Source organism: Podarcis filfolensis (genome assembly GCF_964270895.1).
Source record: "Podarcis filfolensis genome assembly, chromosome: 4".
NCBI lineage: Eukaryota > Metazoa > Chordata > Lepidosauria > Squamata > Lacertidae > Podarcis > Podarcis filfolensis.
Window position 1 is genome coordinate 64,820,434 of NC_139607.1, and position 13,768 is coordinate 64,834,201.

The window sequence follows — 13,768 nt, forward strand, 5'->3', positions numbered from 1 at the left end:
TTTGTACCCAGAGATAGTGTGCCACTGGTTCTCTCCATTCCACTATGCTTTCCTTTAAAACCAAGCACTACAGCTTGCTTGTTCTGGCTTATAGGCTTCTAGCATCAGTGGATAAACACCTATACATGGTGTCACTATCTCTGGCACATACCCTTTAACTTGAAGTGCTTTCACCTCTTTGGATTTTTGTCATGATCCCCTACAAAAACTTTCATTGCGTAGTTCTACCCTGCTCTTAAGTTGGACAATTATAAACATTATTTCGACAATCAAGTCTGATACTGACAAGGGCCAGCCTATTCAGAAAGCGGACCAAGGAACTTCAAGCATTACTAAGCTTAAAGCTAAATAATTACTTCTGGTGAAATACTTCCTAGGAGGCATGATTTTCATGATTCGAGTATCCAATGTGGTTTTGACGATGAAGCCTTTTGACTTCAGTTGTGAAAAGAACTAAGGATATTGCCATGCATTCGTGACCTCAGTGTGCAGAAGAGCTCACTATGTGCACTTTCTAAGTTATTCCAGGTAAGCTTGACAATTATTTAGGGAAAGCTTCACATGACCTAAATCTAGTTTAAGAGCCTTAAAAGGGGAGTGAGGAGACAATTGTGTGAAGCCTTGTATTTTTGTACCAAGTTAAAAGGGCATATAAAACAATAGCTAAAGTCTACCTTTGATATCGAGAACCAGTTGGTCACTGAGGTATGAGCTGATGGTCCCATCTTTGTTGAGCAGCCACTTCTGTCTTGCCTTCCCATGCTCTACCCACAATGCCACTTTAGCTCCAGGAACATCTCTGCCTCCAATGACATCAAGGCAAGCATCATTAACCTAGATAAATTGGGGGAAAGAATTTGTTCATTGCCTTGGTGGGCTCTAATATTTACATATTTCTAATGGAGATATGCCCTACAGATAAGTACAGTAGCAGGAATATAGTCTCCAGCAACAAGAAGGCTGGATCCATCATACCACCCAAGTAAACAACTGATTCACGGAGTACAGGGTATCACTGTTTTTACTAGACAATTTAAAGCATAGTATGAAGAGTAAAAAAGGACTGGTGCAACAGGCCAAAGTTCATTGTTAGGCATGCGTATGCTCTATAGCAGGGGTTGGGAACCTGTGGTCCTCCAGATGTTGCTGGACTCCTAACGCCCATCATGTTGACTGGGGCAGAGGAACATGGGTCTCCAGCAACATCTGGAAATCATCTGGTTCCCCATCCCTGTTCTACAGACACAGGTCTATCTGTGACTAGTTGTATTAAGGCAATTGGAATTAAATGGTGCCCAGGACCTGGAGCAGATTCTAAGCGTTGAACAAACGGAGACAGTTATCTCAGTGCTATCAAATTCAACATACGTAACTGAGGACAATTGCCAAGAAGGAAACTTTTAAAAAAGGAGGGGATTACGGCAGGTTTGGCCTAACCATAAAGCAAAATGTAGCAATTGCATCTTTAGTAGTGTGCTTGCTAGAAGGCATGGTTTTCCTTACTCAGTTTTGTTTTTTACAGATGCATGATAAAGGTGGTCTGAGAAGTCTGGTACAAATTAGCACACTCCAATGATAAAACACACACTAAAGTAACCTTTTAGAGAGGTTCTTCTCCCAGGGAGACATTCATGCAAGGAAATGTATCACATGCAGAGCTAATGCATTTGAACTTGAAAATGATACAGAAGTCAAAATAATTGTTCTCCCATGAAGGCTGCTATTAAAAAAAACCAACCCTTATTTTTGTGACACAGTGTGCTGTTTGCTTTTAAAATACATTACCTCATTTCACCCTGAAAAGTTTGCAGTTTCAAAGCCTTATTCATATGAATTAGAAACATTAATTTGTGGATGCAATGGAAACTTGAATTTGGAACCTGGGCTGTTGAAGAAGCAAGCTATGGACTTGTGAGAGGGAAAAGGCAGGAAGGGTTAGCTAGCATTCCTAAGCACCTAAAGTGTTTCCACTGCCCATCACATTACCCTGGTTCCTACTTGCACAGAAGAAGAAATGGCCGGGCTTTATAAACAGACAGAATTGAGGATGATGACATTGCCGTTTCAGCTGCTAGCAAAGTACCTTGGACTTGAGAAGTCCAGAACAGTAGCGCCAGATCTGAGTAGTCTTGCCATTTAATGGGGAAAGACATAATGATGCAGCTCTTGCATCCATTAGATTCCCAGCAACTGTCAGGTATTTGTCTAGGGATCGGTTCTTTATTCTGAAGTAAACTGCTGGCTGAAACAGAAAAGAATAATTACTACACACTTCAGGGACAGGTATGTATCTCTGTTATAAATCTGCACAAATACATTTTTCCTTCTGATGTAAACATACAACCTCTGTTTGCATACTGCATGCATAAAAATGGTAATGTACTTCCACAACTAAATGAATATTAGAATTGGACATGGTTTAGGTTCCATTCAGCAGAAAAGAACTTCCTACCTTTGCCGAATGTGGGATCAACATTTTAAAAAGATGCATGTATTCTGCGAGAAGAAACAGACTTTGTAACTGGTACCTGCTTTACAGGACGAAGGGAGCCAATTACTTTCCAGCCACTAAACTGAGTCCAGTTCGAAATCTTGCTGGGTTCAAGGAGAAGTTGCTTCCCTAAGAAACTGCATCCTTCATATGCTATCCATCTAGTTCAAAATAGAATATGAATTAACTATGTTAATGCGGTAAAATTTCAACTAGACAAAAATATGCAGTAAAGTGTTTTTAACTGAAAATATACTCATGCTTCGCATGATTGCATTATACTAGATGTTGAGTTGTAAGCCATTAAGGCTTCAAATCTATGCACATCTTAGGGAAGCCTACTTACAAATAGACATGTACAAGATTGGACCCAAACATCTGATTAGCCTATGTGAGGAAAGACAGCAAACAGCCTTTGCCAACTTCAACTATAATGAAACAGAGACCAAACTACCACGTCAGATGTTCACAAAGGAGTATCACCCTCCCATTCAGATAGGATTCTGGTTATTTTAACAGCTCTGGGCAGCAAGTTGGCATTTCCCCAGAGATCTTTCTAACATGTCTCCCTATCATAGGGGAAGGAAAAGGGAATGGGCAGTAGAAATTCAAATCAACCTTAATTTCAGTTCTAATTCAATCCTAAAGAAAATATTCCCCCAGAATTCTAAGTGATAATCTCTCTTAGTTGTTGCAGCCTAGCATATGCTCAGCAGACTTTTGCTTTCTTCTTCATGGAACACTCCCCCTTTCCATCATTTAAAAATACCTTGGATGAGTAATGTGGCATTGTAGCCTATACTTGTAACTTCTAAGGGTATTTTCAAGGCAGAATATTGCCTTATGTTGTTTAAAGAGCGACGTTTATTTTACAACAGACATTGCGTCATAGTTGTTGAAAACCTGAAATTTATTATATAGCAGGTTTTCATTTTTCTCCTCTACCTATTCTAAAAGAAGGCTGGCTGTGTGTTTCCTGTTTTGCAAGTTAAATGCTTTTATCTAAGACAGCCATTTATTCTTGCATTTTTTGCTTGTTCTGTCCTGCTTGAAACATGTTAGCAAATAATTCCTCTGATCTTCACTTCTGCCATTACAAAATAAAGTGCTGCAAGACTAAACATTTCACTACTTGAAGTATACATATATGCACATTTACTGTGTGTGTATCCCCAAAAAGCACTTGGGATCAATACAGAATTCCATGCAGTTCCTTCTTATGGAAATACTAGATGACGCTCAACAGTGCCATCCTGCTTGTGCAATGTTAGGACTTCTACTCTGTAGAATAAAGTGATACTTACAGTCCACTTTTCACCCACACAGACTGGGTAAGAAAATGAAGATTCTTATTCAGAATTGAACTGACTGCTTCTTGCACGTGCAGCTCTCTGCCTTCGCAGTTCTCCAAAGCGAAAAGGCTGATCAAAGGCTCGGCAAAAACCTACAGAAAAGAGAAAAGCTGGTAACATCTGCACAGCAAATGTCGCTGTGAAGGTAGTTCCCCATTTCGCTAGTGTCTCTACTTGCAAGTTGACAACTCCCTCCAGGGACAGGTATCACTGCACATTTGGCTTCTGAACAAATCAAGTTAAGGAACATTGCAAACTGTTAGAAGCCAGCAGCGAGGCTTAATAGAGTGGCAGAACAACTGCATTTGGGGCCCCACAAGTCATGATGGCCAGGGCTTAAGAAGGGGAGGGGGCAGGTGGGGAAACCACCTTTTTGCTATGCCAGGTCCAGACTAGTACAGCAGAGAAGCCCAGATTTGGCTTCCTGCAAGAAGCTGGACAAGCTTAGGATACAGCACATCCTTGGTTGGTCCAGTTCTATCCCTTCCCTGGCCTCTGAAACACTGGTGTTTTTTTGGGGGGGGGGAATATGCTGGGTGCTGCCAGCGGTAGCTTCCACCCACCCCATGGTTTACATGAACACAGTCAGGAATTCCATAGTGGCAGAGCCCCTGAACCCCCACTAGAGCTCAAAACATGAACATCTTCAACTTATTCAAACTGTGTCCATGACTGCTAGATCATTTTAAGGCTAGCAGAGAAAAAGGATTTGAAAAATCTGAAAGTAGAAGATAGCCAAACAATGGCACAGCCTAGAGAAGGCCTCCTCAACTTTGGGCCCTCCAGATGTTTTGAGACTAGAATTCCCATCATCCCTGACCACTGGTCCTGCTAGCTAGGGATCATGGGAGTTGTAGGCCAAAAACATCTGGAGGGCTGAGGTTGAGGAAGCCTGGCCTAGAGGATCAGTTTTCAAAATTGATGGTAAACTTGGATGAACAACAACATTGTCAGCAACAACAGAGATTGTGGAACAGTCCTAGGCACACCTACCTAGGAGTAACCCCCACTGAACATCATGAATGGAATTGTCAAACAACTAGGGTTGGCAATTTTTAAACTGGCCATTGTTTCTGCACTTTCAACTCCTAATTGATTAGCACGCATTAGGAGGTACCAGGCTTGAGTGCTCACTCGGACAGATTCTGAAGCTGAGGCTCCAATACTTTGGCCACCTCATGAGAAGAGAAGACTCCCTGGAAAAGACTCTGATGTTGGGAAAGATGGAGGGCACAAGGAGAAGGGGACGACAGAGGACAGTGTTCTCGAAGCTACCAACATGAGTTTGACCAAACTGCGGGAGGCAGTGGAAGACAGGAGTGCCTGGCGTGCTCTGGTCCATGGGTCACAAAGAGTCGGACACGACTAAACAACAACAACAATAATCAATTCTATCCCATGAAAAGCTGCTGCTAAACCCTGCTCATTATACTTCTGCCAAAGGCACAAGAGCAGCTCTGGCCATTATTTTCTGCTCAGCTGACAGTTCCACAGATAACATTCTATTTAACTCTGACCTACATGACAGACTTTCATAGAATCAAAGAATTATAGAGTTGGACCATACAGTCTTCCTCAAACTCTCCTTTTATTTTTTCCCAGTGCAACTATATTAAGGACTGAGAAATTGTCAGAGCTATATCAACAGTTGTTAATGTGGCAGCTTCTAGTAATTATGAATATGTAAGCTTAATATCACATATCTTTTGTTGAATCATTTTGTGTTTACTTTCAATCCTAGCCAGATTGAAAATAAATTAAAAATCCAACTAAAACAACTAAAAAAAGTGAAGTGACCTTAGATTATGTTGGCAGCACAAACCAAATAAAAGCTGGTTGTACTGATAAGCATAATCAATTAATCAGCACTTCATAAAATAAACAAACAGCCATCAGGGATGGGCTAAGTATACTTCTGAATACTAGTTGCTGGGGATCATGAATGGGAGAGGGCTATTGGATTGAAGCCCTGGTTATGGGCTTCTCTTGACCACTGTGGGAATAGGATGCTGTACTAGAGAAGCCTTCGGACTGCTCCAACTGGACTCTTCATATGGGATGAGCAACATTACAGTCGTACCTTGGTTTTCAAATGCCTTGGGAGTCAAACGTTCTGGCTCTTGAACAATCAAAAACCGGAAGTGATTGTTCCAGTTTTAGAACATTCTTTGGAACCTGAACATCCGACGCAGCTTCTGATTGGCTGCAGGAGCTTCCTGCAGCCAATCGGAAGCCATGTCTTGGTTTCTGAACATTTTGGAAGTTGAACGGACTTCTGGAATGGATTCTGTTCAACTTCCAAGGTACCACTCACTGTACTCTTAAAATGTCTTCTAAGTCAGCAATGCCATAAAAAATGGAAACTACATTCCAGTTACATTGGATGATACCTAATTGCCTAAAATACTTCAGCTGAACTGGGCATGGACTGAGATGCTTAAGAACCATTTTTGTTTTCTCTAGCCAAAATGAAGTATTTTTGCAGTAGACACGTGCAAAGAAGCCATTTCGGCAATTAAAAACAAGCGCAACACAAAAATAAGCAATGTATAAAGTACAGGCTCAAAACAATTGTGCACTGAAGTAAATAATGTCCGCCCATTACTGCATTCTTGAGTTTTCAGATCAACAGCTAACATTGTTACTAAAAGCAGCTTTCTAGAACAGCAAGTGCATGATACTGCTAAAACTGCATGTTGTTTGTAAATGAAACCAGGGGAAGTTCCTCCTTGTACAGAGGTCATAATTTCCTGCCACAGAGTCCCTTGAGGACACAACACACTGGTTTAAGAATGCTAGTCTCTCTTAAAATTTTAACAAATTTCAGCAAATTTCAAATTAACTGGATTCTAGCAGTAATAAGGACCAAATGACATTGCAAAACAGCCAAAAGACAATATAGTTGCACACTGAAACATAGAAGGAATGGACCAAATGAGACACTGATTCTTTAAATGTTATCATTCTCCTCCTCCTCCTCCTCCTTCTCTCTCTCTCTCTCTCTCTCTCTCTCTCTCTCTCTCTCTCTCTCCCTCCCTCCCTCCCTCCCTCTCTCAAAGAGAAGGGACAATCATGAATAGGCAGGCGATAAGATGAGAATAATTAGCCTATTCATTGGTGAAAGCTATAAAGCTATTTCAAAACATTTTTTTAAACACTCAGGGACAGTAAAACTAATCTAGTACAATGCTGAACACAAAGGGGACCAGTTTCCCAGTTTGTTCTTAGTGCAACAAAGAGCTATGAAGATTAGCAATACACATGGTACTAAAGTTAGTCTACTTGAGGCAATTAAGACATACTACGGGCAATTTAACCTGTAAAAACTTCAGTTATGCCCTAACCTGAAGGTTTAGAAACTGCTCGAGTCAGGTAACATATATCATTGCCTGTGAGCATGGCAGGGAAATAATAAACCTGGTATATATTTGCTGCTACCCACTTTGCATTTGTCACCAGTTAACACATCCTTTCCCCATTAAACAAGGCTGCACTCCTAACCCCAATGACCGAAGAGTAAGCCCCACTGAATTCAGCAGGATTGACTGATTAGACATAAATTAGGATTATGGTGTCAGTCACAAGAATCTTGCAGCACCACACAGTGTAGCTATTGCTGTATCATATGCTAATCCTGTTCTTGCTATTACGGATTGCTTGGTAAGCTGCAGAACTTTTTTTCTGTCAGAAATTGGAGTGGGGGGGGGCGGACCTGGCAACCTTTCAACAAATTAAAAAGGTAAAGGGACCTCTGACCATTAGGTCCAGTTGTGGCCGACTCTGGGGTTGCGGCACTCATCTCGCTTTATTGGCCGAGGGAGCCGGCGTACAGCTTCCAGGTCATGTGGCCAGCATGACTAAGCCGCTTCTGGTGAACCAGAGCAGCGCACGGAAACGCCGTTTACCTTCCCGCCGGAGCGGTACCTATTTATCTACTTGCACTTTGATGTGCTTTCGTACTGCTAGATTGGCAGGAGCAGGGACCGAGCAACAGGAGCTCACCCTGTCGCGGGGATTCGAACCGCTGACCTACTGATCAGCAACTCCTAGGCTCTGTGGTTTAACCCACAGAAATTACACTGGCACAAATTATAGGTTGGAGATCATTTGTTTAAATCCAAACAAATATTTCATTAGATGGTTGCTTCCTGCCTGCACTGCTGCTACTGCTCCAAACGCAGGACAACTGAGCCACCTGAACATGCAGTTGGCATGTAAATAAAATTAGAGGGGAAACCTCTGTCAATTACCCATATTACCACTTTCTTCTGACAGAGACATGAAACTGGGACAGGACCATTGTCAGCAGAATGCAGGAGGCCTGGTAGGACTCACCACAAACAATGCCTGCCTGTGCACTAGACTTTGCCCTTAAAAAAGTATCCCCTTGCCACCACGCCAAACAAAGTACTATTCAGTAAGTTAATTTTTTCTCTCTAATATCTGTGCGCATATGCAGCCCAACTCTTCAATTTCTCTGCAAGATGCTATTTTCCCTGAATTTGAATTACAGGGAATTTAATAGGCTTCCCTGGAGTATGGCTGGCTATGAAACAGACCTTTTAAATACAGATCTTACATATTCAAGAGGCTTAAGGGACTTGACTGCAGCTGCTGGACAACCACAGGAAGTAAGGTCAGGGTAGAGGTCTTCTTCCAGCACACACTGATCCTCAGCAGTTTCCCCCTGGTAATGCAGCAACCAACTAGAAGGATAAATCCAAGAAAAGGTCTGCTGTCGTAATAGGTTATTATGTTTTTCTCAAAATAAAGTATCAACAGAAGACAATTTTTTCAACACACACTGATTTCATTCATTAGACTTACAACTAAACACAAAAGTTTGGTGGTATATAAACAGAAAATAAATGCATACAACATAAGTTTGATACTAGCAGTCATGAAATTAGGCGCCTATTTCTAAGCATGGCACAAATCTGACTGTAGGCTTTAGCAACTATATAATGCCTTGCTGAAAAGTTAACAGGTTAAAAGAGGGATAATTTTCAAGACAGTTTATAAGCAAATATAATTAGAGCATTATCTTCATTTTTTTTTTGTAAACTGCCTTGAAAATTCTCTCTTTTAAGGTGTAAATAGATTGAAATTGTTTTCCAAGCTGCTTTAAAAAATTGTGAATAGATCAACTCACCATCCCCGAAGAACCTTAAAAGAACAAGGTGTAAATGATGCAAAACCAGCAACTTCTCTTGTAACATCTATACACGATCCCTTGAAATGTGTGCCGCTGAAAGCTTTAAGCTATTAAAAAAAATATATTTTTCAACACATAAATGCATAAACTACAAAACAAATGTGTATATTACGCTAAGTAGTTGTCACAGAGAAGCAGTGTTTTATCATTCTGAAGTTTTAAAAAGAAAAAGTTGTATTTAAAACATGTGATTTTCCCTATAGCATTATGGCTGATTTGTAACTGATCCGATATTTCTGCTAAGATTGCTGATAACAAGTATGTACTTGTTGATGCAACAGTTGCCTGTATGAAAACTATTAGCAATGTTCGTATTTATGGAATACAGCTGCGCAGTATGCAATATCATTTCCCCCAATTAAATGCAATTAAGGTTAGGCAGCCTAAATCAAGATTTTGGTAGAAAGTGAAGTTTTCTAGTACACTGCCTAATGGGCAGCAAAAGTATACACCATCCAGTTAGGCCTGGAAGTTGACAAAATGTGGTAGGCTTCCATCACAGGATGTGCTCCAGTAGGGTAGACTAGGAAATGCTAGTCAACTGAGAATGGACTCATTAGTACAACTAAAAAACATTATGTAAGCTTGCTAGAGAGCAAGACAACACAACACTTTTGGATGTAAGCATGTAACTTGCTTAACTTGCAAAAAATATAATAAAAAAAACTTGGCACCAACCCTTAGGGGCAAAAGAGCAAGAGAAACTGGAAAATCAACCAGCTGGTTATGCTTTCCCAGGGATTTAAAAAATAGTGGACAATAGTTGAGTTCTCTCCAGTAAAAAGAAGAAAGAGGAAATTGCTTGCAAAAATAAACCCAGGATTAGTTTTATATTAGGAATTACCATTCATGTTTAGTTTTAACTCACTATTATGTGTGTCTGTGTAATATTTAAATATGAGTTTCCTTCCTTTGAAACATAGTCTATTTAGCTTAACTACTGAAAAGCTGCTCTCAGTGGGAGGGGAATTATCCAAGAATACACGGGAGGTGGTGCTGGGGGGCTTCAAAGCCACACCTGCTTCCTCCAGAGGGCAACATCCATTCACAAAAGGGTAAATCTTGATCTAACCCCAATATCCCACAAATTAATGGTGCTAATAATTGTGATTTCACAAGAACTTACCCAGTGTTTGGGTTCATGATTTCCTAGTGGCTCCTACAAAAAGCATAAATATATAAAATAGAAATATGAGTATATCATTGAGTATATGAGTATATTATTGAGAAACTGTTGATTCATCATGGAGGCTCAACTTCATTTTCTACTTGCAAAAATGAAATGAGATTCATAGATACGCTTAATATGTACATGGCATATTCTGTTCTAATTTCCTCCTCTGTAAGGAGATAAGCTGCAGGTACTTGGGAAAGCTTCTTATTCAAACTGTGTGTGTGTGTGTGTGTGTGTGTGTGTGTGTGCGTGTGACCAATAAAATACGGATTTTCTGTAAGTCAGTAGCAGAAGATTTTACCACAAGGTTGGCTTTATATGCCCTTGCTGCAGAGTATGCACACTGAATCCCCCCCACAAACACAACTTATGGATTGACTGCACACTTTTGGGGGGAAGGAAACATAAATTTTATTAAGACCTTTGGCCCAAACAAACTATTCTTCTCTTAAAAATATCCTCATGATAGCACATCTTGACACTACTTAAATTTGATTCCACCTCAGAACGACCTGCAACTACAACAAAAATCAAAGTATGATAGGAAAATTGTAAATAAATTTCAAAACCACAAGAAGTGTGAGTTCTGTGTGTGGTAGATGGAATTCACTATTACATTGTTATACGAGAGCTTTAAAATATTTGTCTCATTGGTTAATGGATTATTACAATAAAGTATTTTTAGCGAATGATACACCATTTCCCACCAAATGTGATAACTCACCAACTTAATTGGACGAATTGACATAATAGTTTCACTAGATCCTCCCCAGTCAAAAAAACATTTATATTTTCCTTTCTCCAATATATATTGTTCTCCACAGAAGTGCTTCTGCTGATAGGCAACCCATCTAGATGTGACAAACAAGAGAATTTCTGAGGTTCAAATTCATGAGACAGCTACTCAGATATACTAGTAATTCATATACTGCTCTAAAATAATTGTCCATTCTTCATTTGTTCATCAAATATGAATTTAAAACAAGCATTTAAAATTTATGTGTTGTGGTTCACTGTTATCTGACACTAGACAGCTTTTCCCAGTTAAGCCTATAAAGCCAAAGGAAAAGACATCATTTCTGTTAGCCAGTTTTAATTATGGGTGAAGCCAAAAAGTTCTTTCTATTTGCAATCATATATCACAAGAACGGAAGAAGAGTCTGTTGGATCAGGCCAGTGGCCCATGTAGTTCAGCATCCTGTTTTCACAGTGGCCAGTCAGATAAGGGAAGCCTGAAAGCAGGACCTGAGCATAGCAACATTCTCCCAGTAACTGGCATACAGTGGAGGCAAAACATAGACATTGTGGCTAGTAGCCATTGATATCACTTATAGGTAACTTTATAGGTTAAGCAGAGAATGAGAACTAAATGAAGAGGAAAAAAGAAAGATTTGGAATGCAAGCAAGTTTCCGTATTTTTCGCTCTATAAGACGCCCTTTCCCCCTCCTAAAAAGTAAGGGGAAATGTGTGTGTGTGTGTCTTATGGAGCGAATGTAGGCTCCATGGCTTCAGCGAAAGCAACGCTGCACTCCGGAGGCTTCGCGTTGCTTTCGCTGAAGCCAGGAGAGCAAGAGGGATCGGTGCGCACCAATCCCTCTTGCTCTCCTGGCTTCGCTTCGCTGGAGAGGCGCTGCGCAGCTTTCCCTCTCTGTGCAGCGCCTGTTCAGCGAAGCGGGAGAAGAAACAGAAGGGGATCTGTTTCTCCTGCCGCTTCTCTGAAGGGGCGCTGTGCAGAGAGGGAGAGAATATTTTTTTTCTTGTTCTCCTCCTCTAAAACTAGGTGTGTCTTATGGTCAGGTGCATCTTATAGAGCAAAAAATACGGTAATTATTTCTTACTACACAAAGATTTGAAAAAGAACTTACACTCCATTCTTCACATTAACTGATCTTGTGAGTGAGCCAAATCCAGCCATTTCCAAATCAGGAACTTCTTGATTGGCAATGTCCAACGACTTGCCATTTTCCTCATCCGTTTCAAAAAGCGTTATTGCAGACTCCATGAAGTCCTGGAATTTCAAACCAAAAATTAGGGAGCATTAGATACAACATCCTCTTTCCCCCTTCTTTAAACAACATAAAGCTGTTATTTAATAAATTCTTCAGATATTACATATACATTTAGAGCTGACTTTGTTTTGAAAGAAAGAAGAATCTTTCATCAGGTTATCTGGACAGCTGCCACACAACTCTTGACCTGCGGAATTTCCTTGAACAAGTTCCACCTCCATATATTTCTGTTCATCATCACAATGGCCCTATCCAAAGCTAACATGTATTTCCCTAAGCAGGGTAAATAGTAGTAAATGCAATTATTGTTCCTGAGCAATGAAATGTTAACAGTGCTGTTTCTTAACATACAGCTTGTGTGTTTGGTTTTTCTTTGACATCGCTAACATTCTTTTACAGTCTTTATGTAAAAGTTCTGCAGCCAATTGCAAGTTTGCTTCGTTCTTAAATGAAATCAGTTATACAGTATGTGAAAGATGAGTGTTTGAATATCTGCAACAATTTTGCCCCTGCTAGAGACCAATGAACTTTATTATTCATGGGGTTCCTCTCCCTTTGCTTGAATTCAGCAGTCACAATTTCAAGACTGTGGTTAGAAAAGAAAAATTATGGCACCATTCCAGAGCTACTTACCTGCCAGTTGTACACTAGATGTTACGGATCTAGGTCCAAATGAGTATTGATCGGATTGCAGCCTCATTTAACATTACAGAAAAAGAACTGTTATCAACAACCCTGCCACATAGGTGCTTAACTCAAACATCTGAGTCAGGTTCGGCCTAGGAACTTGTCTATTTTCATGCTTTGCAAGAATAATTGGTATGTCAAACTGTCTCCAAAAACAGTTATGTAGAACACAAACAACACAAACAACTCTCTTACATTACAGCTTTCTCTCATGTTGGAGGAGTAGATATGAGAATACAATTACACCCCAAATCATTTTAGTGACCGTTGGGTCTCAGAAAAATCTATAGTTAAGATACCTGCAGAACTGTTAAATGGAAACAGATTTTCTACAAGGGATGTGGAAGATTTACTCTAGAATAAATAATTATCACTTAACTAACTATAATTATCACAACCAACCCTCCCGAGCACAAAAGCCCATTCAACTATAAAAATAATGTATCTGTATGTATTCATCTGTATGCCTTCATCTACAATGCCAATGAAAGGGGGTGAGTGGGGGTGAGTTGAAGAAGGAAATAGCCTTGAGGACCAGAAGAAGTACTTACAGCTTGCAAAAATCTGAAAGACAGCAGGACGCTGCTCGCTCCACCCCAAGATTTCCAGTCTTCAAATTCTCCTTCCTCTAACAAGTATTGCTGGCCTTTATATCGTTCTTTCTCATAGGCAACCCATCTGCAACACACAAGGAAAAAACCAGTATAATAGTTATAAGTGAGCTACAAATATATCAACAGTCATTAAGTATTCAACTTTGATATCCATACATACAAAATACCATGTTCCAACAGATATAGTGGCTTCAGCTTTTTCTTTAAAAAAAAAATAATTCTGAG

General features: G+C 40.1%; 1 protein-coding gene across 2 annotated transcripts in view; it reads right to left on the reverse strand.

Moving 5' to 3' along the window:
• The window catches only part of CRYBG3 (crystallin beta-gamma domain containing 3), a 66,866-nt gene that overhangs the window by 4,111 nt on the left and 48,987 nt on the right, over positions 1-13,768 (reverse strand). Inside the window, exons 12-21 of one of the 2 annotated variants that reach the window (XR_014547546.1) lie at positions 13,481-13,607; positions 12,099-12,241; positions 10,957-11,083; positions 10,185-10,217; positions 8,996-9,105; positions 8,403-8,549; positions 3,796-3,935; positions 2,529-2,652; positions 2,084-2,242; positions 675-834 (exon numbers count right to left, since the gene is read on the reverse strand). Coding sequence is in view for 1 of the 2 variants with exons in the window: in XM_083611365.1 (XP_083467491.1) it covers positions 675-834; positions 2,084-2,242; positions 2,529-2,652; positions 3,796-3,935; positions 8,423-8,549; positions 8,996-9,105; positions 10,185-10,217; positions 10,957-11,083; positions 12,099-12,241; positions 13,481-13,607 (1,250 nt within the window). In the remaining variant the exon portion in view is untranslated. The remainder of the gene's footprint in view (positions 1-674; positions 835-2,083; positions 2,243-2,528; positions 2,653-3,795; positions 3,936-8,402; positions 8,550-8,995; positions 9,106-10,184; positions 10,218-10,956; positions 11,084-12,098; positions 12,242-13,480; positions 13,608-13,768) is intronic. The other variant, XM_083611365.1, reaches the window with a different exon arrangement.